This window comes from Molothrus aeneus, chromosome 3 (genome assembly GCF_037042795.1).
Source record: "Molothrus aeneus isolate 106 chromosome 3, BPBGC_Maene_1.0, whole genome shotgun sequence".
Taxonomy (NCBI): domain Eukaryota; kingdom Metazoa; phylum Chordata; class Aves; order Passeriformes; family Icteridae; genus Molothrus; species Molothrus aeneus.
The window spans coordinates 59,591,722-59,617,494 of NC_089648.1; the positions used below are offsets into that span (position 1 = coordinate 59,591,722).

The following is a 25,773-nucleotide window of genomic DNA, read 5'->3' on the forward strand; positions in this document are numbered from 1 at the left end:
ATGAATTTTGCTAAAAGCGATGAACTGAACAGAGCTCACAGCGAGAACAGAGAGGGACCAGATGGACCCCTGAAATTTGAGCTTGATAATTGCCACCAGGATCCAGAATACAAGTCCCCAGCTCCCTTGCCACATGCCCAGGTCAAACTGATCACCAGCTGGGAAGCAGGATGGAATGTAACAAATGCCATTCAGGTAACCTTTTATTTCCACACTTATTCCACTCATCATTTGAAAAACCTGGTCATCTCTTAGCCTGCTGTATTTTACTTTGCTGTACCATCATTTTGCGTATTCTAAAAGGTTTCTGTGAATTTATTACTCATATATTTGAATCTTTCTGCATAAGATTAGCACTCTGATAAAACAGAGTTCCAAAGGGGAAAATTATACATATGTTATCTGAAGTTTAAAAAGGGTTTAAATTAGGTAAAATTGAAAGGGTGGTGATTGCACCTGTTTTGGCAGTGCCAGCATTATCTTTAATAAGCATATTTGAATTCAGTGACAGAGATGTTTCATAGAAATGTGAGGTAAACATCCAATAAAAAGAGGATGGTAAGAGCCAGACTGACGTCAGGCATAAATTTACTGACATGTAAGTTAAACTAGAAATAAATTGAAGCACGAAGCACAAGAAGTGTAATAATACTTGTCAGTGTTAAAGAAAATAGGTTGAATAGACGTAAAGCATTTGGTCCCAGCATTCTGTGTGGAATTTGACTATCTTTTCAAATCCTTAAATTTAGCATTAAATGTTTCAGAATCTTTTTCTCACTTTTCATGATTCATTTCCTTACATAATTCTATCATTACCACTAACTTTCTGTCTGACATAGTAAGAAAGCAGCATCCACTGACACATCTAAGTCCCAGTAACTGTTGCTTGAACACTTTTTTATGCCACTTCAATTATAGAAAAATAATTCTTCCAGTGTCACACAAGTCTGACTATGCCAATGAACATTTGTTTACGTATCCAGTTCATCCCTCAGCTCTGCAAAGGAGGAGAAAAAGGACATATTTCTAATCCTGGTGTATTTTCAAACATGAGCACCACCACATGAGAGCCAGTGCAATAACAGGGCACTGTAGCATATCATACTCTGAAAGTGTTCAGCTGCGAATAAAAGTGTGAAAGTACTAAAATACCCCAACTGCATTCTAGTAACTCATTTTATCTTCAAACTCCCTCAGCAGCACCTAGTCAGGACAGGAATCTGGGATGAGAGCCCATTGTCTCTGTGAGTTTTGCATTTGATTTCACCAAAGCCAAGATTTCATTCTGGAAGTAAGTTTTGTCAATATTTTCTGTATGACCTTTTGGCAAATCATATTCTCTAACCATTGTTCCCCTTTCTGAAAAACAAAAAATAATAATGCCTCTGTAAAGACATGAAAGTGCTGAAAATCCTAAATATTGTTGTGTACAAAATTATTTTTAATTATTAATAATATAGGTGTCAGTTAAAAAATAGACTAATAACACATTTTAAAACACAATCAAATATGCAGTTGGCTATTTAAAATCATGACAAATTCAAGCTAAATTATCCAAACAGATCAGTAACTATGGTCCTACTCAAAACTCTCAGTATGCTGAGTGTTGCCTACTATGGCTCTAATTTGGTAAAATATTTTAGAAATTAGCATTAAAAAGCAGTTGGCTACAGCTGTATTGAGGTTCCCTCCTAAGGTAGGGCTGGAGGTTGCAAAGCCTGGAAACTGCAGTTTCATTAATAATATAACCAATGTGCCCTAATGACACGTGATTACATTGTGTGCATGTGCAACCATGTATGTGAATCTATGTACATATATTTGTATCATTCCTATTTCCCAGTGCCTGGGATTGGGAGCAAGTAATTTGGTTTTGAAACAAAGCAGAGAAAGGGAAGGGGAAAGGCAGGAGAGGAGAGAGAGAGGGGAATATTGAATGGGCCTCTGTCAGTAGAAAACAACAGTTTAAAGAAATTTCTATGAATAGCTTTGAAAAGAAAGTCAGATTTGTGAACAGAATGATTAAAATAATCCAACCGTTCTTGACTGGTGAAGACAATCTTTGATAAAATGACAGTTGTTTTGCCCTACCCAGAGGAAAGGGCAGAAGTGTTTTGCATGGCAATTAGAGGTAAACATTTCAGCAGAGTTTTGAAATGTTCTGAACAGTTATTCCAATGAATACAATTAGTCTAAAAAAGAAAATATCTTGCAATCCAGATTTATTATGGGAACAATTAAATATTTGATCTCTGAAATGAAATATAAGGTATTCCTCACAGTGTTTTAAATATGTCTTCTCAAACAAACAAAGAAGACATTTTTATTTTGCTCTTAACTTGAACTGGAAAAATATGCACTTTTGGTGCTGACACTTGTGTAAATGATATGTGTAAATGATTGCTTCAGACATTTAAGTTTCCAGGGAAACATGTTTCGTATTCCAGCACTGCACAGGCACATCAAAACCTGTGTTTGGTAAATCTGGGTGAGGACAGAGACCATAAAGCTGAGTTAATTCAAATGGGAAAATGTACAGGACCATCTCGCTGAGTGATGCAAGTTGCATTTGTTTGTATGTAGCAGTAAAAGGCCAAAATTATTTGTAATGACTTCTACAGTGGTGCTGGATAGATAAGCAAAGCAATAGTCACAAAGAAGAAGGTAGTTAAATTCTAATGGTACAGTATTTCACAGCAGAACCAAAGGACAATAAAGACTATTTATTTGTCAGTCACATGTAGTAAGATTTTTGCAAGCTAAAAGGAAAAGGCATTCATTATGTTGTGTCATGAAGGGGCACAAGAGAATGGAGAAAAAAACTAGAGAGAAGGAGAAGTGAAATAATGGAAAGAAGTGAAATAATATTAATCTCACCTATAATTTATACTGTGTAATTTATAGCTGTAGTTTATACCATTGTGAGTCAATCTCCACTTAGGTCTTGGAAGGACCTAACACTGAAAAAAGCCAACCACTTTACCAGAAAGCTTCAAGTGACTTTCTGAACTATGATGTCTGAACAGTCTTTAAAATACAGGCTAATATAATTTCACAGTTTTTCTCTGAGTGTTTGGTAAAACATAATGTATCAAATCTTGCTGGAATGCAGTCCAGCAGAAAAGGACCAAGGGGGCTGATCAACAGCAGCTGAACATGAGCCAGCTGATCCCAGCTGGCCAAGAAGGCCAATGGCATCCTTGGCTGTATAAGCAGGACCAGGCCAGTGTTTGTCCCTCTGTACTCAGCACGGGGGACCCACACCTCAAATCCTGCGTTCAGTTTTGGGGCCCTTGCTACAAGACAGACATTGAGGTGCTGGAACATGTCCAGAGAAGGGCAACAGAGCTGGGGAAGGGTCTGGAGCACAAGTCCTGTGAGAAGCAGGTGAGGGTGTTTAACCTGGAGAACAGGAGGCTCAGAGGAGACCTTGTGACTTTCTACACTCACCTGAAAGTCAGTTGTAGCTGCATGGGGCTACCCAGGCAAGCAGTGACAGAATGAGAGTGCAAAGCTTCAAGCTGTGCCAGGGGATGTTCAGGCTGAACATTAGGAATTATTTCTTCACTGACAGAACTGATAAGCATTAGAACAGACTGCCCAGTGAGGTGATGGAGTCACCATCCCTGAAAGTGTCCAAGAAACAACTGGACATGGCACTTAGTGTCACGGTCTTGGTGAAAAGGTGGTAATCGGTCAAAGGCAAGACTTATTGATCTTCGAGTCTTTTCCAACTAAAATACTGTGAAATCGTGCTGAACAGTTTTTTTTATTTGATGCATCTGATACCTACTGTTGCCAACATTCATATTCTTCCTTTTGCAAAAAATTAGGTTGTACAAAGATTAGAAATACCTACAGCAAAATTTTGTACAAAGATTAGAAAAACCTACGGCAAAATTTTCTTATTCCATGATGAGAGAAACACGATAGAGTGCTTGACTACTGTAAGTGCTTCTAGGAATAACAATACTTAAATTAGCATTATTAATCATTATTTTTCAACGCATCAATAATAAATTACCAATTATTGCAGCAGTGATCATAACTATTCTCATTTATACTCTGTATATTATGCATTAGTTTAGAAAAGACTCAAGACTTCAATAATCATAATTTTAAAACCTGAATATCCATATATCTTTCACTGCATGCCTTTATAACCATATTTCTGTACTGGGTTGCAATTTAGTTCATTTTAACTAGGGTAACTACAGCTCCTAAATACTTAACTGGAAAACACATTGATGCTGAAGAACAGAATTAATAGACATGACTCTGAAGATATAAAGGTAAACATCTGAGGGGTAGCTACACACCCCTCACATTAAGCTTTATTGACACAAAATTTAAGCATTTTCTAAATATAATACTCATGTGCTTAGAAAGCAGGTCATTAGATGTATAATTATATAAATCTTCTCATCCCGAACCTTAAATTATTTAGTCATGTTTGGATAAATAACCACTTGGATTTTAACTGCAGCACTTGATCTTAAGTATTTATTTTCCAGACATGAGAACAAGGGTCAATCTTTTCTTGAGCACAAAGCAGTAACTTCCTTGAATTATACATTATATATTGAAGCTGAAGTTACATGCATTGAAGCTAAAGTCGTACTCTGAACTAAATTATAGACATCTGAGAGAAACTAACTTCTGCATTTCCTATCAAGATGTGGTACTGAGAATTGAAAGGAGATGCCCAATGCTGATATCTAAACTAGGACCAAAAAGTAAAATGAGTTTCCAAATAAAACGCCAAAAAATGACAGCATAAAGTGAAATTCCAAGATACTAGGACTATTGTGGTGCACATAAAAATTCCAAATAGTGAGTGTGATTTTAGCTGAAATGCACTGGCAGTACTGGCAAATTTATTTTTCCAAGGCTTGCAACCACAAACCCTTATAGCCAGAACTGCAGACCCCAAAAAATCCTGGTGAGAGCCATCTAAGTTCAGATCTGCTTTTTCTGTAATAGAATGTCACCATTACGCAATGCAATTGATAAAAGATATATTTTAGGGGAGAAGACTCTGTAACTAATGTTTGTGCTCTGGTTTTCCCTTCTGATTTTCTCTTGAGGGGAAAAAACATTCCAGACATACATCACTACTTTGTATAATGTTTTATTTCAGCTCAGACCCTGTGGTAGGCTTCTTTGTACACATATTCATATAGTACAGAGAAGGCTACATTCAGGATATATATCTTCTCTATTCCCAACCCTATTTCATATCACAAAAGCACTTTATCAAAAATGTCTTATCCTGCAACAAAGAAATAACATCTAATTCAGAGAAATCTCTTTATTTGACATGCAAGCACAGTGCAGCAGACTGGTTTTGAGTTACTAAGTGCCATTCCCATAAATCACATTAGACAGTGCACTTCATCAGTCTGCTTTTTCCTTGGTCAGCTGCAAAAACTAAAAAATGTTATGAAGACAGAACTCCTAAACATAGAGAGGTGACTTGTCAAAAATTGTTCCAGGAATAAATATTTGGATAATTGTCATGGGATATAAGTTGCTGATTTGTAGGTTTTGTCTTTTATCTCATCACATTATTTGGGCAATGATCAGGTGTGAGGGAGGGACTGTTGGGTAGATTTACATCAGCATAGTGTACTGTAGCTATTACGGAAACTTTAGGATTGTCAGATCCGTTTTCCTAAGCCACTCCATATCAAATTTTCCCTCAAGTAGAAATTGTGATATAACATAATTCATCCACAAAATTATTCCTTGGACATACAGATAGCCCCAGCATATGGGCTACAGGTTCAGAAAGCACCATAATAGCTCTTGAAGTCCAGAGAAAAAATGCATGGGTTACACAAGCAACAGAACAAAGTATTGCAATTCTTTAAGCCTTCTAGGTGTTAAAATGACATATTAAAATATCTTTAGAAGTTAAAGCAGTACTTAGATCATGCTTATCCTCACCATGTGTTCAAAATTGCATTTCTTAACAGATGAGTCACAAGAGAGTTACAGGAGGTGTCTCTGCATCTCCTTCATAAATGATTCTAATAGTCTCAGTATTTTGGCTATGACTGATATACTTTATAATATAGTTTATTATATTGATCTATTTTAAACTTATTAGCATATGTGATTTTTATCTCATATGAGATGAGAGGGAAACATTCTAAAGTATAATACTCAAACAACCAGTGGAATTTAATATGCAACCTCAGTCTTAAATCTGAATACCTTGATTCCACTGAGTGTAAGATACATATATTTTAAAATATTTCTTTATAACCAATACTTTATTTTATATCTTTAACAGATTTTTACCTGAGTTTTACAGACATACATGTCTAATGTTTTATTATTTTGATAACAGTAGCCAGAAATGCTGCTGAGCTTAAAGAAATATGTATAATTCTGTTCAGAACCTCAAATTATAACCTTACATTTCAAGAAAGTATATATTTAGCACTTGATTTTAGCAATGTCAATTATCTATCATTTCCAACAACTTTAGCAGAAACTCTTCTTGCTTTGTAGTTTTGAAACCTCTATATTTCAGCATCTAAATTTCAAAGCCACCCTGTTATCTTCAGTTTACTCCTAAGAGCAATTAAGTCACTTCAGTGCATAGTATACTTATCCTGGGGTTGATGTTCAGCTTGTCACAGTCTGGTAAAGAAATTGCAAGAGAATGCAAGAGAGTTTGCAAGTGGCTATTTCTTGTAAGTGAAGACTTCTCATTGACTGTTCAGTTGTCACATAAATTTAAAAATTGTTTCATCTGGAAAATCTTCTACTATTAATCTTTTAGAACAGCTATTTTATAGATGTAAGTCCACCTACATGAAGCAGCTGTTAATAGAAATTGTGTGCATATAAAAGGACAAAAGAACTAGCAAGTAAGCATGCAGTAGTCTGGCAAGTAAACTGGGAGAGACCAGCTCAACTCTTGTCCTTATAGTGGTACTTTCCAACAAGTAATAGCATGAACTTTTGCATTAATTGGAATTTGCAATTTGTTTTAGCATGCTGCCAAATTCAGCTTGCCAACAGATGTCCCTAGTCAGGACATAGTCTTAGAATAACAGAAGATCCTGAGATGAAAGGGAGCCATAAGAACCATCCTTGGGTCCAACACCTCCCTCCAGTACCTGCAAGGTACAGTACAGCCTCCAACACTGGCAGAATTCCTTGCATGGATTCACTAGAGGAGTCTGCCAGTATTTGAACTACTTCATATCTCATTCAGCTTAATATTTCTCCATCTAAGAGCTTTAAATCCTGCCATTATTCAAAGGCCAGCTACTATCAGTGATCTTGCTAGAGCTTAATAGACAGTCTGTCAAGCAATAGAGTATGATTTACATGCTCATTTACATATATTTGCAAAAAGGGTGTGTTCATTTCCATTTGTCCCGTAACACACATGAAATAAATGGTATGTGTAAGTACCTCAGAAACTTGGACATTGTGCCTCCTGCTCTCAGGCCTCTTTTTTAGTTTTCATTTCATCATTAGGGAACCTTCAAAGTACCCTGGAGATGGGCATCACTGCTTAAGTCCTTGTCCTTGCTACCCTGCAGGGCTATCATGGGGCATCATCTTTCAGGCCTCTTTCCACATCCTCACACTAGATCCATGTCCTGCTTATTTTTACTGTAAAACACACTAGTACATAGTCTGGTTTACCAATCCACGAGGCTAAAACTAGTCTGAGCACTTATAACTCCCCATCTGGGTCACAGTAACACATTCTTCCCTAACCTTTTCAAGCTCACTCCATGCATACCCACCTGGAAAGTTGATGCTGTTCTGTAACTCATGAGACCAATAGCTCTTGCAAGAAACTCTTCAACCATCAAATCAAATGTAAGTTGCTCATCTTTTCTATAAGAATCATTATTCTTCCTGCAGCTATTGACTTTGATCTCTCTTCTTCCAGTTACAATTACTATCTTCAATTTGGTAAGTACTTGAACAAGCATTCCTCTAAACTTATATGAAGATATTCCTCCGATACTCATGAAATGCCCTTTTGATGAAAATTGCACAGTTACAAGCTACATTGAAACCTCCATTTGCTCTCTTAACTCAAGTGTCTATCTCTACCAGTATTTGGTATTGACTCAAGATTTCCTTACTCCCCTCTCTGCCTGTATTGTTGTCCTGGTTTAGGGCAGATTTGGGAGGAAACTTCCTAAGGGGTCCCTCTAGAAAGCAGATTCAAGCAACACCTCCCCCAGCTGCTTTGGGAAAATACTTCCTTGGAGAAAAGTGGAAAAAAAAACCCTGTTTATTTAACAAGCAGAGTATTCACATGTTGTCATTATATGGCAGAGGTTTCACATTGTTGTCTCCTTAGTGCAAGAGTTTCATACCTCCTTGATAGTTCTCATAGGCAGCTCCTCTAAGCACTGACTCTTCCTTCTCCTCACAGCAACCAACTCCAATTCCCCCTCAACCAACCAATCCACTCTTTTATAACACTCTTCTTATTGGCTGCAGCTGTGGCCTTTTAAAGTCAGGCCTGCTCCTAATCTTTAATAATTAACCCAGCTGCAACTCTTTAGGGGGTAAGATTACTTTCTATACTATCTTTATTTACTTATATTCTATCCCCCTACATTCACAAGCATTAAAAATTAATAATATCAAACAACAAAATCTCTCACTGTTCTGAAGGGAAGGCAAATTCACAAAGTCCTTGCTGTGTGCTGTAGCTCGCCTTGCTCAGTCTCTTATCCATCCCTCCTGCACTGGACAATGCCATGTCCTGGCCCTGGTGGCCACAGGTGGGAGCTCCCAGTGTTTTTCTGGGATTTTTTGGTCCAAAGCAGGTCCGAACAGCTCCAAGAAAAAGAAAAGCCACAGTCAGAGGAACTTCTCTGCTTCAGCTAGCTAAAAAAAACAAACTAAGAAGCAAAGGAGAGCTCTCTCCCAGTGTCTGTGCTGCAGACAGCACAGTCCAGGAGAAGGATGGGGGGGAGCAAGTGTAGCTTCTGCAAACAGACAGCACGTTTCTTGTCCCACCCTTTGCTCTCAGAACCAGTCCTAAAGGTGCATAACTTAATATCCAGCAAAACCAGAACAGATATTGGGGATACAAGCATCATGAAGTCACCTTAGGACAAATTGTTTCTTGTTATCCTACCCCAAGAACAAAAAGATGGTGGAGAAGGCACCAGCCTTTTGTGCTTTGTTTGCACATTGCTTTACACAATGGGATTACATTCAAGGACTACCAGGTGCTCCAATAATGAAAGCAATTTTAAAAGTGAGTCTCAAAATGTTTCCTATTTTACAGAAACTCGTTACAAAATAATGATTGTTTAAATGTAGCCTGTGATAAATCAGCTTGACATTTGATTCAGTTTCCTCTCTTTTCTCCATAAGGAATTGATTCTCCTAGCTATTGAGGCTCATTGTAAGGGCTGAGCATAAGATAAATCAGCAAAAGAATGTGATAAGAGTACCTTTAGAATATTCAGCCATAAAAATGGGCATTCCATCTTAAAAATCCAGATGGCCAAGAAAGAAAATGACAGAAACATGATAGCAAAGATAAATGGATAGTAGCATTATGAAAATGACAGTCTTTGAAATAATAAATGTTACCAAAAACAAAGGATCAAGTAACTGTCAGCTGCCTGAAAGCAAGGATCTCTTTATTCCATGGAAGAGCCCAATGTGCCACAACTTGTTGCAGAACAAGGATCTCTGGCTCCCTCAGGTGAAGGGAATAGCTGTTGTACTTTGCCACTATACTAAAATCAAATTAATCTACCATACTCTTGGTGTCATCAATCTCTGCGAGCATTTTTAACAAGCTGTATTTAAACAAATGGTGTATTTTTTCCTTCTCTTTTTTAAATTCATGGCAGGTCACATGGTATTTAAATACACTGTAATTAGGCAACTTTGAATTTCTGTATCTTTTATATTTGTTCATTGTTCATTGTTGTGATGTTGCATTTGACAGTTAACTTTCAAAACAAAGCCTAAATTACCTATTATAATTATTCACCAGGTTTCTGTGGCTGAGATAATTTGTATACTTTTTCCTCTCTATAGCATATGCCATTGACCAGCTATCACTATTGGAAAGCATTCTTCTTAAAAATGTTCTTTCTGTCCCTATTCTTAAACTTATGAGGTATGCAACCTCAGCAAATTTGTTTTAATAAACCATATTAAGTCATATAACTCCTCCCAGGCTAACATTCCTCCCAAGACAGCAAGAACAGAGTGACAGGTAGCAGAAAGTAAAATATTTTGTCATATGATATTCCTTTCCTGTTTTTTCTAAACTTCCTTCACTTCCATTAGCAAATCTGCAGAAGGGAACTTATTTTTTTATAAAGTAAAAAGAGTAAGCCCTAGGGTTGATCAAGAAATAAAAGTTGACAAGCTCAGCACTTGTAAGTGCATATGAGAATTTAATGCAGAATGTAAAGGACATCTGAATTATTGTAATGTGCTGGTAGAATCAGAAATAGTGATGTTTCTATAGCAGACTTTCCACATGGCAAAGCTTCTTCTACACAATCCATAGAAGGTTAATCTACAGTTTACTTCAGTGTATATAATTCCTGACAGCAGTAGATTCATTGAAATGGTACAAGCTCTGTCTGAATGAGAAAATGGAGCTACTTGAGAAAATAAAAAACCCTAAACACAGTATTGAATATGATATATTGTAATCTAATTTTAGCACAGTAAGCTGTAAAAAACATTTTACCCCCAAAGGTTAATAAAAGATAATGTCTTCTATTTGTATTTCTTCCTCTTCTCCCCACATACACCATGTTTCTTGGAAGGCAATGTTTCTCTGTATTCTTGGCCAGTGGCACTAGTTTTGCCATATGTACAATGCTGTGTTACTAAATAGCTAACAAAAAAATGAAATTTAATATTTACTTCTCAAAAATGTAAACATATGAGTCAAAGTCAGGAAACATTCACTTCAGTTCATACACACAGGTTGCTATCCATTTCAGTTTCAGTCCATTTCTTTAATTGACACAAATAACAGCACCAGTAGATAATATTTCGTAGTCTCTACAATAAACATTTTTATTGTTTTATGTTATGAGTAGCAATGGCCATTTCTTTACTCTACATAGATATTATATATATTATATTGTAGAGTTATGAGTAGCAATGGCCTTTTTCTTTACTCTACATAGATATTTCTATTCGTGATGGGTTTTATTGCTGTTTTCACCTCCAGAAACGTGCTTTGATTCAGGCTAGTTCCTCCCTGATAAGCAGAGAGCTTTTTTCTTTTCAGTTTTAAAATCATTCTACTTTAATTATTTCAGACTAAATCTGGATAATTCAGAAATTGTGAGTAGTTCTACTGAAGCTTGAAAAAATATGGATTGAGAATAAGAATGATATGTAATATAGACTCAGTATATCTTATTTTTATAAGGAATTTGTTTATTTTGTTTAAAAGAAGTTTTGGGGATTTTTGTGTTACAAAGAATGTTATTGCTCTCATTTTACTGTCAGTCTAGAAGTTGGCACTGAAATTTATTCTATCTCACTACATTTTGAACCCCTGCTCTTGTCTCATTGTCTGCATGATTTCTGCAACTCCAAATGACATCTCCTCAGCCACCTTCTCTTGAGGGACTTGAAAATCTCCTTCTAAGGTTTAATTGGAATCTGGAGTTTAAAATGAGTTCTCCACTCCTGCCCCTGTTGCCTTTACTTTCCTGCTGATTTCTTTCACTTTCGCTGGAAAACCAACTGCTCTCAGAGCTCTTCCTTTTATACTTTTTGTTGTTGTCATCTCAGGCTAACAATAAAATACCTTTACAAAACTGTAGGGTTCCCTCTACTCTGTGGATGTGATTTCAGAGACCTTTTACTATCTCCTAAATTGTGAGGAGCTGCCATTCCGCCCCTGAAGGTTTCTTTTCCTAATCAGAAAGCTGCATAATGCATACTTTCCCTCTAGCTTTCCCCTTATTCCTGTCTTATACTTAGAATTAGGGTTTTTTTTCATATCCAGTCATTTTTCCTCACAGCCTCTTCCCATCATATTCTCTTACCCATTGTCTCTACCTCATATGGTTTACAGCCTTCTGTTCTAATGATCTGCACTTTACCTAACAGCCCTCTTCCTGCTTCCTCTAGTGCAGTCATGTTACCAAATTATCCAGCTTCTTACTCTTCCTTTGCTTTTCCAGGACATGCCACCATCTCATGGCCTTTATAAAGGAATTCACCTGACTCTAGAGATGACAGAGTGACATCTGTCACACCTCTGATGGAGATTCCCAAACCTAAAACAAGCACCCTACACTGTGGGAACAAGTAGTCACCTGGAGATCCTCATTTCCATCCATCCTTTCTGGAGTTGCCAGATCCCTTCCAACTCAGATATTCTGTGATTCTGTGATTAGCTTAACTTTTTGCTATGCTTAGGAAGGAAAAGTTAGGAATCCTTTTCCTAGTAAGTGTGCATCAAAGCAAGGCAGATTTGTGTCTCTTTTGTTGCTGTGTGCACTCATTCATTGGACATCAGTTTAAGACAGAAGTTGGGTGATATAAACCCAATCCATAGATGCTAAGAAGTGATAATTTCCGTGGGTACCAAAGACCATGAAGAAAGTAGTCACTTTAGTAACTTCAATTATAGCCACTGAGTTTTCACCTAAAATTCATTAATTACACTTGTGAAAAAGTCTGATTTTGCTGTTGCAGTGTGTTTTGTTAAGTTATTAGGTTGGTTTGTTCCAATCCCCTTCTGTCTGAAAATGGTTCTGCCCTAGTTCTCCCTTCCCGCCTTTGGAGCTGTCTGTCTTCCTGGCTCCACCCCAGCCAACGATGTTTCCCCTAAACTCCGCCCTGGTTTCCCTGGAAACCCTTGTATTTTTTCTTCTGACCCCTCCCCAGTACCCCGCCAATCACTCTCACTCCCCACCCTTACTGCTGGAATGTTCCAGCAGGGCAGTTCGATGGTTGGCTGAGGAACCGGGGCCCCTCCCCAGAATGTTTCCCGTTGGTGTTGCCCACGTGTCAATCCCTTGGACCCCACTCCCCACTGCACCCCCATTGGCCCAATGCCTGGCACCTCCCTACCCCTTAAAACCTGCTGTCAGCCCCCCCCCCCCGTCTTCTCCTGTCGGTCCCTCCGGGGTTTGTTAGAGTTGGAGTCTGCCATCTTCTTTCCGCTGGTTGCAGCCTTTACCAGACTCCGTCCTGCACAAGGTGTGCCTACAGCCGCAAGCTGGGCACTGCCTTAGGCGCTATCCCGAAGCCAGCTCTCGGGAGAAGTGCCCCCTCGTGCTGCTGGCAGTGCTGGAGCTAGTCGGACGCTGACAATTGAGAGCCACTGCTGCATTTTGCTAAAAATTTGAATGTAAGAAATTAATTTCATTTAGGAGAAAGGAACAGACACTAAATGCAGCCTTGAAATCAGTTTCTCAAATATGAAATCACTACAGATCTCAGCACCAAAGTATGAACAAAGGACAGATCCAAATAGAGCTGAGAAGTTTTCTCTGCTCTATCAGAATAATCCAGGTTAAGGAAAAAAACCAAAAGTCTTTTTTTATATACAAACTTTTACAGCAAATGCTTAGCTATCTTTGTTTTAATAATGAAAGGACTGTTTTTATTTCATCCCATACAGGCAGCTTTTGTATGTGAAAGTTAAGAATAAACCTGAGGTCCTCATCAAGTGTCAGAAATAATCAAGATCCCCAGTTTGTCCCCTCAACTTTTGTTTTTCCCGTGCAACACCAGACTAAGAAAATAAATGGGAAAAAAGGGGAAAAAAGAGGAAAATAAAACAAAACAGCCACAGAAAACAAATATTAGTTATTTTGTAACTCCGGTCCTTTTTTCATGGGTCAGTAGAGGTCAAGGACCTCTATCACACTCTGTGCAACAGAATGAGAAATACCTCTGCACGTAGTGATATTTAGTATTCTACATCTAGACACCTTAAAAAGGTGTTTTCAGTGTATATTTTATATGTCATATGCCTGGTTTCACAATCCAGAACCGTATTAATTTTTTTATTTTTATTTAAATGAGACTTTACCTATCTTTGCTTTTATGATGATTACTCACAACATGCCATAAAACCCACTCGTATTTCTTTTCTGACCTTTATTTTTATTCTTTGTTATTAATTATGCCTGTTTGGGATGTTTGTCTAATCTACTTGAAATTAGGGGAATTATTCTACTTTGTTAAACATCAGGAATTATGTTACTGTAGGACAGAGACACCTTCTTTAGGTGGATTTATTTGCAACCTCAACTTGATGTGTATCTGTGCATGATCAATTATCAGGCAGTAAAATCAGTTGCTGCTTCTTTTATCCTGAAGGTAGAAGCCTTCAGGGGAGCCACTGAAGTTTAAGTGAGCTGAAGAGAGGAAAAGCAGTAGAAATTTGTTGTATATACACAGCCTAATTGTAAACCAGCATTTTATTCTCATGTATTCCAGAGGAATACAGTATGATACTCTGTATCATTTTACTGATTCCTGGAGACCATAAACCACTATTTCTGTCTTTCATTAACTATATTCTCCCCAGGCTGTGCTCTAAGACAAATTTCCCCTTTATATACTGAACTCTAGAAGTCATTATAGCTTGAGTAAGAATCCACCTAAATTTGGTAGTTGGGTCTGTGCAGAGGAAAGAACAGGATAATATCAACCAGGGGAGGATTCAGTCACTTTTTATTCACAACAAATCCTATGCCAGTGTTCAGAAAATATAACTCAGCTTCTAGTAGATGTAACCTGGCTTCCTTTTCAACTCTCAAAGGTGAATAAGGTTTTTTCCAATGTGAAGTTCTTTGTAGTTTGGAGTTGTTTTCTTCCATTTCCTCTTCAGTATTGCTGAACTGTGGCTTGTCCCATCCAGGCAGCATTCAAGAAAACTCCTAATGAGCCAAATGCTTTCTCACAGCCCGAGTTTGAACTTTCTATGCACTTTAATTCTTCCTTTTGTTATGTCAGTGAACACTCAAATATAGTTATTTGACTCCCCACTGCTTTGCTTTGCTTATAGTCTCCCAAAGCCCCACTCTGCTTCCCCTCAAGCTCCTTTTGACCATACATTTGTGGAACTCACACGCACGTTGCTGAGCTGGATGTTTGGATCACTTGCCTGCCTTCAGGTGAAGTCCTGGTCTATAATGAGAGAAATAAGTAAGCAGCCAGGGAGTCTGTGTTTCTCACCACAACTGACTTTCAGAATAATGTTTGTTTTAGTTTTAACCGCCTTACTTTTTTCATCTCTTTTTCCTCTTTGATACATAACACATAAGAACCCTCATTCTTTTTATGAAAGCCTTCTTTCTCCTTTGGGACCAAGCAAAAGAATGTTTTCTTAAAAGGTAATTTGCTTGGGAAAGAATTTTCTTTGTGTGACTCAGTTCATTCTTGCAGAGAGCTCTGGATTTATGCAAACTAACATTTTCCATCAAACCATGAGGAATTAAGCATCAAGCATGCTTCAGTTTCGAAACAAATATTTAAACCAAGCAAAGCCTATGGGAGCAGCTGTCACATTTAATAGCAGCAAATTTTTCCCCCTTATTTTCTCAGACATTTTCTTTCCTCTGTCCATGTATCTTTAAGAGATTATTAAGACTAATATGTCCACTAAAATGAGAAAAAAAAATCAGTGGCTTCTGTCAAATGGACACATGCATTTTGCTGTGCAGACCATACAGCTTCTTTACCTGCTTACCTTATCACAGCATCTCATGAGCAGCCAATATCTGCTTATCATCTACTTATGGTACATGAAGGATTGACAGGTGAGCACTTCTAAAGTTTCTGTCAGAATATAAGACAATTGAGGGCATTAATCACAGAATAAACACTTAGTCACTGTCCTCTCTGCAGCTGAAATATTCTGGCACTGGCAGAAGGAAAGAATAAGAAAAATCAGGAAAAACAAGATTTCTGAGGTCTAATTCAACCATCCCTGAAGTTAAAGGAAGATTTTTAACTGACATTAGAGGAGATGGATCTGCTGCTAAGGTCAGACAGGCCATAGACAATATTTGAAGTTTTCCACAGAACAGCTCATAGTATTTTTGAATTCAAACTCAGCTGAGCTGTGAACAAACTCTGAACTGAGAGGGAAAGTAGATGAATTCTTTTCCTGACATCTGTAGAGCAGTGCCAGGAGTTTGGGTAGCCAGTCAGGGAAATGGAAATTCTTACTGCAGAGAAGAAATAGGATATAACTGATACTGTAAATACATGATGATCTATGCAGCCAGAATTTAAAAATAATTACATAAAGCATGTTTACCTAAAAAGAACAGGCAAAAGAAATGAGGGTGGCACTCTATGTTAGAGAGATGATTATCTGTATTAGAGCTATTGTCTGGAAAGAAAAATTGTACTGTTCTTGATGACTTCAGTTTTAAAGACCTATTGTAGACATTGTATGCAGTATGTAGTAAAACATCATTGAAGTTTCTAAGAATTATAGATGATAATTATCTAACACAAAAGGTATTGAACCTAGCATAAGATAATTCTCTTTTGGGCCTCATTAAATTGGATAAAGAGGAACAAATTGGAGGATCTAATTACATTAATTATGGGAAAACAGAGGACAGTAATATATCTACTTGGTACTTCAAAAGTGAATTTTTCAAACCCAGAGAAAATTATGAGATATAATTGATTTGGAAGAATAAATACAGACAGCTCATTGGGAAAGAAACTTTGAAGTTGTTTAACAAGAATTTATGAGATGCCCAGAAGCCACATCTCATAATTAAGAAATAGTATACCAATGTGTTAATATCTCTCCTATGTCAGGAGTGAAGTGGATATATCAATTAATTTTTTAAAAATATATGTATAGCAAAAGGAAGAAATAAAAGGTGAGAGTAATAATTATGTGTTATGAACAGTAGCAATGAGAGGAAATAATGCATCTCCCAGTAATTAGGACAGTAAGAAAGCAATTTTTAGGAATTAGGAAAAAAAGAGGCTAGGTTTAGTCTTAAAATTTGAAACAGATAATAATCAGGGTAAAAATTAGGTATAAATGGAAGTGTGTGTCTATCTATGTGACTGTGTATGCTTGTCTGAAAGCACCAGCCATAACAGCAGAACAAAGTGAAAAGGGAAGGTGTGTGTTAACTGTTAGGGAGCAGCATATAAGTGATTTTGTTTAAAAGGAGAGTAGAAAAACTCACCTATAGGTAAGTGTTGAGGGAACCAAGCAGAACATAGTATTTATAAAACATGCATATAAGATAAACAACACTTCTGTTAAAAGTCAGGAATTTTGACTAATATTTAAGAGGGATGAGACAAAATAATGAGGCAAAATATCTAAAACTGCATCGGTTCCAGAAGAGTATAGAGGGTAAGCAAAAAAATCTGTTTGTCATCACTATCCGAGATGAACACCAGAGACATAATGAGCACTGGACTGATGGCATCCCTTGTCCCCCTTGGTGCACAAATTGATCCTGGACAAGTCACTGAGACACAGACACCAGAATATGTGGATTTAAAAATGGGGAAAATTAACATAGATATTTTCTACTGTAAGATCTCCTTCATCTTCTCTGAGATTTCTCACTGAATTTTCCAACACTGATTTCCTACATTAGTAGAAGGAGGTTCAAAGGATGTTCCTAATTCTGAAAAGTAGATGCAACTGTTCATAAGTAGTTCCTGGAGAGAACCAGGAGGACATGCTCATAGCACAGGAGAAGAGTGTGGTATTTTGGAATTTTCAGGATAGGCTTTATGCTATTTTGCATAAGACATGGAAAAGTTAAGTTTCAGAGTTCCTACAGTGTGTGCACACCTCATTCTCAGCACAGACATTTCTGAAAGGAAATTCATCTCAGCTCTGCTAATTACCTATCTTAAGGTAGGTGTGAATTTTAAATTGATGTGCCTAATTTTTCCAAGCTTAGACTTGGACAATTAACCGCATTTTAAATGGATGTTAAGATGTAGCTCAATAGAATTTTGAAGGCAGAATGCCCAGCAAGTTTTCACTTGGGAGACATAACAAAAGACACATCTGACCAGGTAATTTTCTTATTCAATGCTTGCTGCTACATGTAGAATTTTCAGAAGAGTGTGGCTATCATCCCAATATTTTTAAAACCATAGAAATTCTGACTAGTGAAACCTGGAAACAATGCTGAGAAAAAGAATGTAATTGTTACTACATGTTTTAATTGATTAAGAATAAAAAGCTAGAAATCTAATTAGTGTCAATCATTATGTTTCTGGAGAAAGAGTTCTTACAGTCCTTATTAAACACACTTCAAATAATTCTTTTATGACATTGTAATTTAGGCAGTGAAAGATAAATAATATATTTACACTTTTAAAAGGAATTTTGACACATTAATATGCAACGTGCTGATTTAAAAATTAGTGCAACCACAGAGTAAATCTTAAATGGATTAAAAACTGCCTAAGTGACAGGTTTCCAAATAGTAACTGTCAATATGTATGTATTGGCAAAGGAATGAGTTTCTAGTAGTGTTTAGGAGGTTACCTGGGGGAATAATCAGTGTCTGGTCCAGTATTATTCAATGTAGTCAACAGTGGTTTGGAAGAAGATACAAAATCACTGGTGATCACAGTGATGGCTGAGAAAGGAAGAAGTCTATGGAGGTTAACAAGGAATTAACTTTCTTATCATGGCACAGTAAGGGATTTGCAATATTTTTAAATTTATTACTAATTTGCAGTATTTTTTAATTTATTACCAATAAAATTCCTTGTCTGTATAAATACGACAGCCACCGAGGCTTGCATGTGTTTGGGAAAATTATTTATTTCAAATAGCAACAAATGTTAAGCAACATAATTAAATATTTTGTGGAATTGTACTGAGAAGCAGGGATCTTGAATTTATCTTCCTGCTCTTCCAAGAAGATTCAAGTAGGACACTTTCTGGTATAGTTTATATGTCTAACTCATGTTCCTGCAAGGAATCAAATGCCTAGTTGGGGAAAATAGTCAGACTCAAATGAACCATTCCAGTGGAGTAACTACAGATGGTGAGAAAGGCAATCAGAGCTAATTTGGCAGTCTGGCATATCAGCATGTATTCTGCATATAAGAGAATTGTCCTAACGGAATAATTTTCAGTTAAATTCTTCTTCATTTCTTAATTTATTTTTCCATATGATTAAGTCTTAAAGTGAAATAATTTTCTCTCTCCTTTTTTTTTAGCATTGCTTTTCACTCCATTTAATTTCATTGTATTTTGGCATGCCTCAACTCTGACTGTGATTTGATCTTCTTTACTTTTAAATTACCTTTCAATTTGCTTTGTTTTTTCAAATTGTCATATTTCAGGTTAAAACAACCTATGAAACAGAATATTTTACTTGGATCTAAAAGCATTAAAAGTGGATATTAAAGAATTTTGATATTTTTATCTGTGTGCCTGTCCATGCTCACTTTTCAATTTTTTTTAAACACATTTTGTTCCCTGGAGAGGTGCTTTCCCTGAGGTAAAGAAGTACAACATAATATCGTATCATATCATACTGCTATAATAATAGCAGAAAGCCTATTTTTTGCATTCAGCACTGGTCCAGATATCAGGTATCTTTAAATGAGCAGCCAGACTTGCTGGTGTGGGAAACATACAGGTGTAGTTCAAACATCGTAGTCAAACCATCAGCAAAGTGTTTTCATGTGCAGTTGTAGTTTGGAATCCTGTTTTCCTTGTTTTTTTGCAAAACCAGTTGTAAGTGGGTTGGTGCCTCCTGGTGAAACCTGTCATGCCCAGATTCTTCTGCTTGGGGGTATTCTGACAAGGCAATGAGCTGCTAGCTGATTCTGTCCTTTTCTTTCATGCCCTTTCTTCTTTTCTCCTTGCTATTCCTTAAAAGGCTGGTCACCAGCTGAGCCCTCAGTCCTTTCTCCTGCATTGGCCCAGCTGCCCACAGCTGAGTCTGCTCTGGATGTTTGACAAGGACCTCCACCCAGACACAGTGATTGACAAGGAACAGTGCACTTCCGTCCTCAGTCTAGGGTGAATATACCCAAGTCTTGCAGACTTGTCTTGGGACACAAGGGAAGATGCAGCCTCTTGGGCAAGTTTGGGCTTCTTTCCCACCCAGGGTGAATGGAGTGATGGTAAATAACACAACCACTCAAGATGCTCCACTGCAGAGAATTGTTTTAAAAATTCCATCTCCTCTGTCCCCAGATGTGTTAGTGCTTTTCCCCTATGATATTCTATTCCATAAACAGATCACCTTAAAAGAGCATATTTCAAGCTAACGCATTTGACTTTCCTCTAGAACCATTGGAAATAAAACCACTCAGACTAGAAACTCTTCTCAGACGGAATGCTGAAACTAAGAGTTATGAGGCAATTTAGGGAACAGTTCCTTTTGCTGCTCATTTTTAACTGATGCCTCACAGTTAAGGCTGTCTGTGCCATAATTTGGACATGAAAACACAGGATCAGAAGCTTCAATAAATGCAAGTGCTGGAGTCAGGCTGAACAACATGTGCAATGACAAGTGGTGCAAGAATTACCTGAGTCCCTTTTCCACTAGCAAGGAATCAGTGAAATATTACCATGCTCTATCTGCATTCTCTGTGCTCTCATTTCTTGTGAAAGGGGCACAAAAGGCACCTTCATCAACATCCATGAAAGGATTTCTTTATGGAGGAAGAATTTTCCATGTAAAAGTCACTTTTAGCAATGCTCTAAAGTTGCTGAACAACTGCAAGCCAGAGGATACAGACTGATGCCTGTACCTGTTATATTACATTGACAGTAAAATAATTTATTAAAGATTTTTTTTTCGGCTTAACTATTTAAACTTTATAATGTTCAGGCAATTGTTCTAACAAAAAGTATTGCTTTGGAAAGGTAAGAACAGGACAGCAGATACAAAATGAGTTTTGAAGTCTAGAAAAGTTACATTTGTTCTTTGAGTTCTTGTGACCACCAACAATATTTTTGGTTAATTTTTATAATTTTTTATTACTATTTTTCATTTTAAATAGAAAAAAAAAGTTCCTGGAAAGGTAGAAGAAGCACTGTCCTTTTACTACAGACATAGTTACTGCATTGGCATAGTCAGTGTTCTCTCATTTCTCTTCACTCACCATGCTCTATATCCAAAAAGCTGCAAAACCACTTATGTCCACAATGTTTGTTTTCATTAGTAATTAAGAACTGAGATATACAAACTCTGGGAAAAAAGATGTTAAAGACATCAGCTGAAAGAAAAACTTAGAGTTTCTGTAGAGATGTTCAATTTAGAAATTCTAAACTTTGGGATAGACAACCCCTGTTACATAATTTTAAGGAAAAAAATAGGCAAAAATGGGTTTGTTTAGTAAGGTCTGAAGTCACAAAGTGAAAAAAAATCAACCCAAAAACCTCCACCTCTATCAACCTGTAGTGTGTGTTAGGTACTGAATTAAATTATTAGTATAAACAACACCACGGAGATGTTAGAGTTCAGAATTATGTTATGCTCTGGTTAAACTAACAATTAAGCATGGAAAAGCAGGCACCTGTGGGGAGGGCTGTAAATAGCTGTGATAACATCTCTCAAAGTCTTCTGCTTTAGTTGAGGCTGGGGCTGGTTGTCCTTAACAGACTGAATTCAGCAGGGGAGAAGCCACTGTGGATAAGGCCTGTGCTGACACTTACCTGCAGCTTAATTATACAGTGACCCTTAGGGTCAACAGATACTGTTTGAACTGCCAGTTGCAGATTAGACAGCAAAATAATAACACTCTGAGTATGGAACAAATGAGATAAGCTTGGTAGAAACTGCACTGAATGAGAAAACATCATTGTTCTTATGTCAATATGGAAGACGACTCTCTGGCTTCATCTTCTTGATTTTTTTCGTAGACTTGGTTTATTTATGATGCTTTTAAACTCAATCTGTTATGCAAATGTTCTCCAAGGACTGTTTTCATAGGAAAGAAACCAAAATAATTTCTTTAGGCAGCTATCTAACTTTCCAGTCAGTAAAAGCTGTGATTAAAAACGGCATCATATCAAAAGCTACTGTTACATATGTGCTACCTGCAGCCTGGATGCAGCCAGATATCTAATCTTTTTGAGAAAATAGACTTCTTGATGGCAAAAATGGTAGACTTTTGAACAGTTATGTGAAGTTCCTGTACAAAACAAATGCTAATTACACTGCAAGGTAATTGGGTGATGAGACCTGTATTAGAATGGAGACATTGAGTGAAGAGATTTGGGTGACTAAGTACCACAAGCTGTGTAGTTGAACGTGCCAGCTCCTAAATGAAACGGCATCTGTGACTTATAAAAAATCAATGCTGTAAATGAAGTCATGGAAAACAACCAAAAATGTATCTGGTAAATGACTTTATTAATATTTCAATGATAACTGAGGTACTTCTGTTTCAACACATAAAGGCATAGACCTTTCTAACTGAAATATATTAGTGCATGCATTTAATTCTTCCACTCTAATTCAATTGAAAGCTGAACATACCTGCTTCTAGAGTGAAGCCTGGTGAATTAGGCAATGCTGCTCTTTCATATAATAGGTACTCTGTTTTTCTCATTGGCTTAGAGAAAAAACACTGTTCTAATTTAAAGACTTCTTTCTTTCATGATTGATGCTCACCCCACAATCTGCCCAAAAAAGAATGGCAATTTTGTGGCTAGAAGAGGAGAAGAATACTTTTTATATGTCAATGATTATTTAGTGCTTTAAAAAAAATGCCTGTCTTCAGAGCCCTCCTTATGGATCAGGCTTGGGAGCACTTGAATCACTTAGAAGTGGGATGCTAGGTATGAACCCTACAAAGCTGAGACAGGCACTTGCCTTCTTGATGAGCTCCATCAGAGACAGACTTCTAGACTGTCTTCACAGAAATTGTCTGATAGGCATAAAACCTGAGGGAGTTGATGGAAAACACAAAAGGCAGAAGCATGCCTGAAACTCTGGTTCCCCACAGGCCTTGTGATCATGATTGTGGATGGTGAAGCAAAGATTAAGATTTATACAGTTAAGCTCACCTCTTCTGCTTTGGCTCCTGCAGGTCAACTACCCACTCAGGAAGGGAGAGAAAAATGGGTCACTGCTTCTGTGGGGGGGGTTTTTTGTTGGGGGTTCATAGATTTTCCAGAGCAGATTGTGTTCCTGAGGTTTGGTTATAAATTAAATCTAAATGTTTGGTCCAAATCAACTCCTTCTGTAACGCCAGAATAAAAGACATGAACAAACTTACTCAGATTTCATAATGGGTGCAGTAAGAAATATTGAATTAAAAATTTCTGCAGAACTACTTGGATTTCTACATAACTGTGTTTTGTTTCCTCCGTACTTTTCTTCAGTGGTCATGAATAAAAATGCCTGACCAGACTAATGTGCAATTCCTAATATCAAGTTTGTAACACAAAAAGAGAAATGTCACAAAAGCATCTTTCTTAAATTGGATGTTTTTATTAAGAAATACCCTTCAAGGGTTTTGTTGATTTTATGCTGATGGAAATGAAACTACATAGAAGTGTAATTTGTCCCTTAATACAAAGAAAGGAAAAAGACAAAGTGTCCATAATGTTCTGTGAAAGTAAAATTCCTTCTTTATTTTAACAGATAAAACAAGCAAAAGTATATTATTTTCAAAAATTGCTTAGTAAAAAAATGTTTTGCATGTATTTTTAAACACCTAAATAAGTTTGCACAGTCTAGAATCTCAGCAGTTAGAAAAATCACTATATCAGAGGACTTAGCAAGAGCAAAGGTCGTGTGAGGCAGCCAGAAGCTGCAGAGGAAGCACAAGCATAGTCTGATGCACTCTAATGCCATCTTCTCTCCAGAGGTCTGTTAAAAATTTTTAGACTGAAGGGAATTGTCATTACTGAATCTATCTACACTGCTATTTTTAATTGGAGTGAAACTTGTATAGATGATGCTACAGATGCTTAATTTTACTGATACTGAACCTGTTTCATTAATATGCATGTTGACTGAATAACTAACTACGAACCTTCTAAAATGTGCTTCTAATCACATCAGCATTAAATATTAACTAGAAAGCTGACTCTGTCATTCAGTCACATTCTCATTTTTCCAGCTTATCATTACATGTGTGTTGATAGAAGCAGTTACTTTTGCTGGTAATTTCATTTATCATAAATAAACACATTTCTCATGGTTGTTACTTAGCAGAATGGAGCAGTACTTGCACCATGCAGATGGGTGAAAGAAATATTCAGGGGAGGATGGGTTTGGGGGTGCAACTACTCATAGTTTGCCCAAGGGATTTTGTGCCATCTTTTCTCTCTCTTCTTCCTCTTCAGGGAATATTTGTCCTAGGATTGCCGTATGCTCTCCTCCACAGTGGATACAGTGGTCTACTTCTTATTGTCTTGGCTGCAGCATTATGCTGTTACACAGGCAAAATTCTAATTGCTTGCTTGTATGAAGAACATGAAGATGGGCAACTGATAAGAGTGAGAGACACATACGAAGATATTGCAAATGCCTGCTGCAAAAAGCTGTCTCCCAGTCTAGGTGGCGTAGTTGTCAATGTGACCCAAGTGGTGGAACTGATCATGACGTGTATTTTGTATCTGGTTGCTAGTGGGAACTTGCTGTCGCACAGTTTCCCCTATGTACCTGTGACTGAGAAAACTTGGTCTGTAATTGCATTTGTTACTCTGTTGCCTTGTATATTTATCAGAACTCTCAAAATTGTTTCCAAACTCAGCCAGCTTTGCTCTTTGGTTCATTTTGTTATCATCTTTGTAGTGATAACTTACTGTCTCACACAAATGCATCAATGGTCCTGGGCAAAATTCAGACTGTCCCTTGAATTTGAGGACTTCTTGGTCTCTGTAGGGGTGATCATTTTCAGTTACACTTCACAAATATTTCTTCCCACACTTGAAGGTAATATGAAAAACCCAGGGGAATTTAGGTGTATGCTAAATTGGACCCATTTTTTTGCCTGTATCTTGAAAACAACCTTTGCACTTACTGCTTTCTTGACCTGGGGTGAAAAGACAAAGGAAGTTATTACTGACAACCTGCCATCATTTCTTGAAACCTTAGTGAATTTATGTCTCTTAACCAAGGCTCTTCTTTCTTACCCTTTGCCCTTTTTTGCAGCCACAGAAATTGTGTATTCTTGTGTTTCTAAAGACAACCATTCCAATTACAGATCTCCACTACTTGCTCTGACTGTAAGAGGCTCATTTCTCTTGTTAACTCTGTTGATGGCCATGTTCACACCACATTTTGCCCTCTTGATGGGTTTGTCAGGCAGTGTAACAGGGGCTGCTATGACTTTTCTTCTTCCTTCTCTCTTCCATTTAAAACTTAAATGGGAAAAACTGTCCTTCTTAGAGAAATGTGCCGATATCTCTGTTTTTATTTTGGGCTTCCTTTGTAGCCTTGCAGGCATAGTTTGCTCAATAAAAGGGCTACTTGAAGTATTTGGAGGAGTGTAAAGATTTCCTGAAAGACAAATAAGGAGTAAATCTTATAAATGTTCTTACCTTGTTAGTCAATATATATGAGATTTTGTCACTAGGTAGAATTAAGCATCTGCTTAAATGTTTGCAGATTCAAGTCTTTAACTGGAAAATTATATATCTCTAAGCAAACTGGAAAATAACATTCATAGCCAAAAAATACAAAATTAAGCCTCTTTAAAACATCAAAAAGAAAGGTGGTGGAGACGGTTTAACATGAAAATAATTGTAAGTAATCCTACATGGTTTTAGTCATACCTGGCATACACATCCTGAAATTACTACGACAAGTATTTTCACAAATT

General features: G+C 37.1%; 1 protein-coding gene across 1 annotated transcript; it reads left to right on the plus strand.

Moving 5' to 3' along the window:
* On the plus strand, nt 1-25,444 carry LOC136554275 (vesicular inhibitory amino acid transporter-like). Its single transcript, XM_066546120.1, has 2 exons — nt 1-195; nt 24,293-25,444. The coding sequence occupies exons 1-2, from the start codon at nt 1-3 to the stop codon at nt 25,442-25,444; spliced, it is 1,347 nt and encodes a 448-aa protein (XP_066402217.1).
* The last annotated feature ends 329 nt before the right edge of the window (nt 25,445-25,773 follow it).

Excerpts from the sequence above, each read along its gene's own strand:
- LOC136554275 (XM_066546120.1), top strand. The coding sequence starts at position 1 with ATGAATTTTGCTAAAAGCGATGAACTGAACAGAGCTCACAGCGAGAAC. Across the intron at positions 196-24,292 it reads ATGTAACAAATGCCATTCAG|GGAATATTTGTCCTAGGATT; the intron begins GTAACCTTTTAT and ends CTTCCTCTTCAG.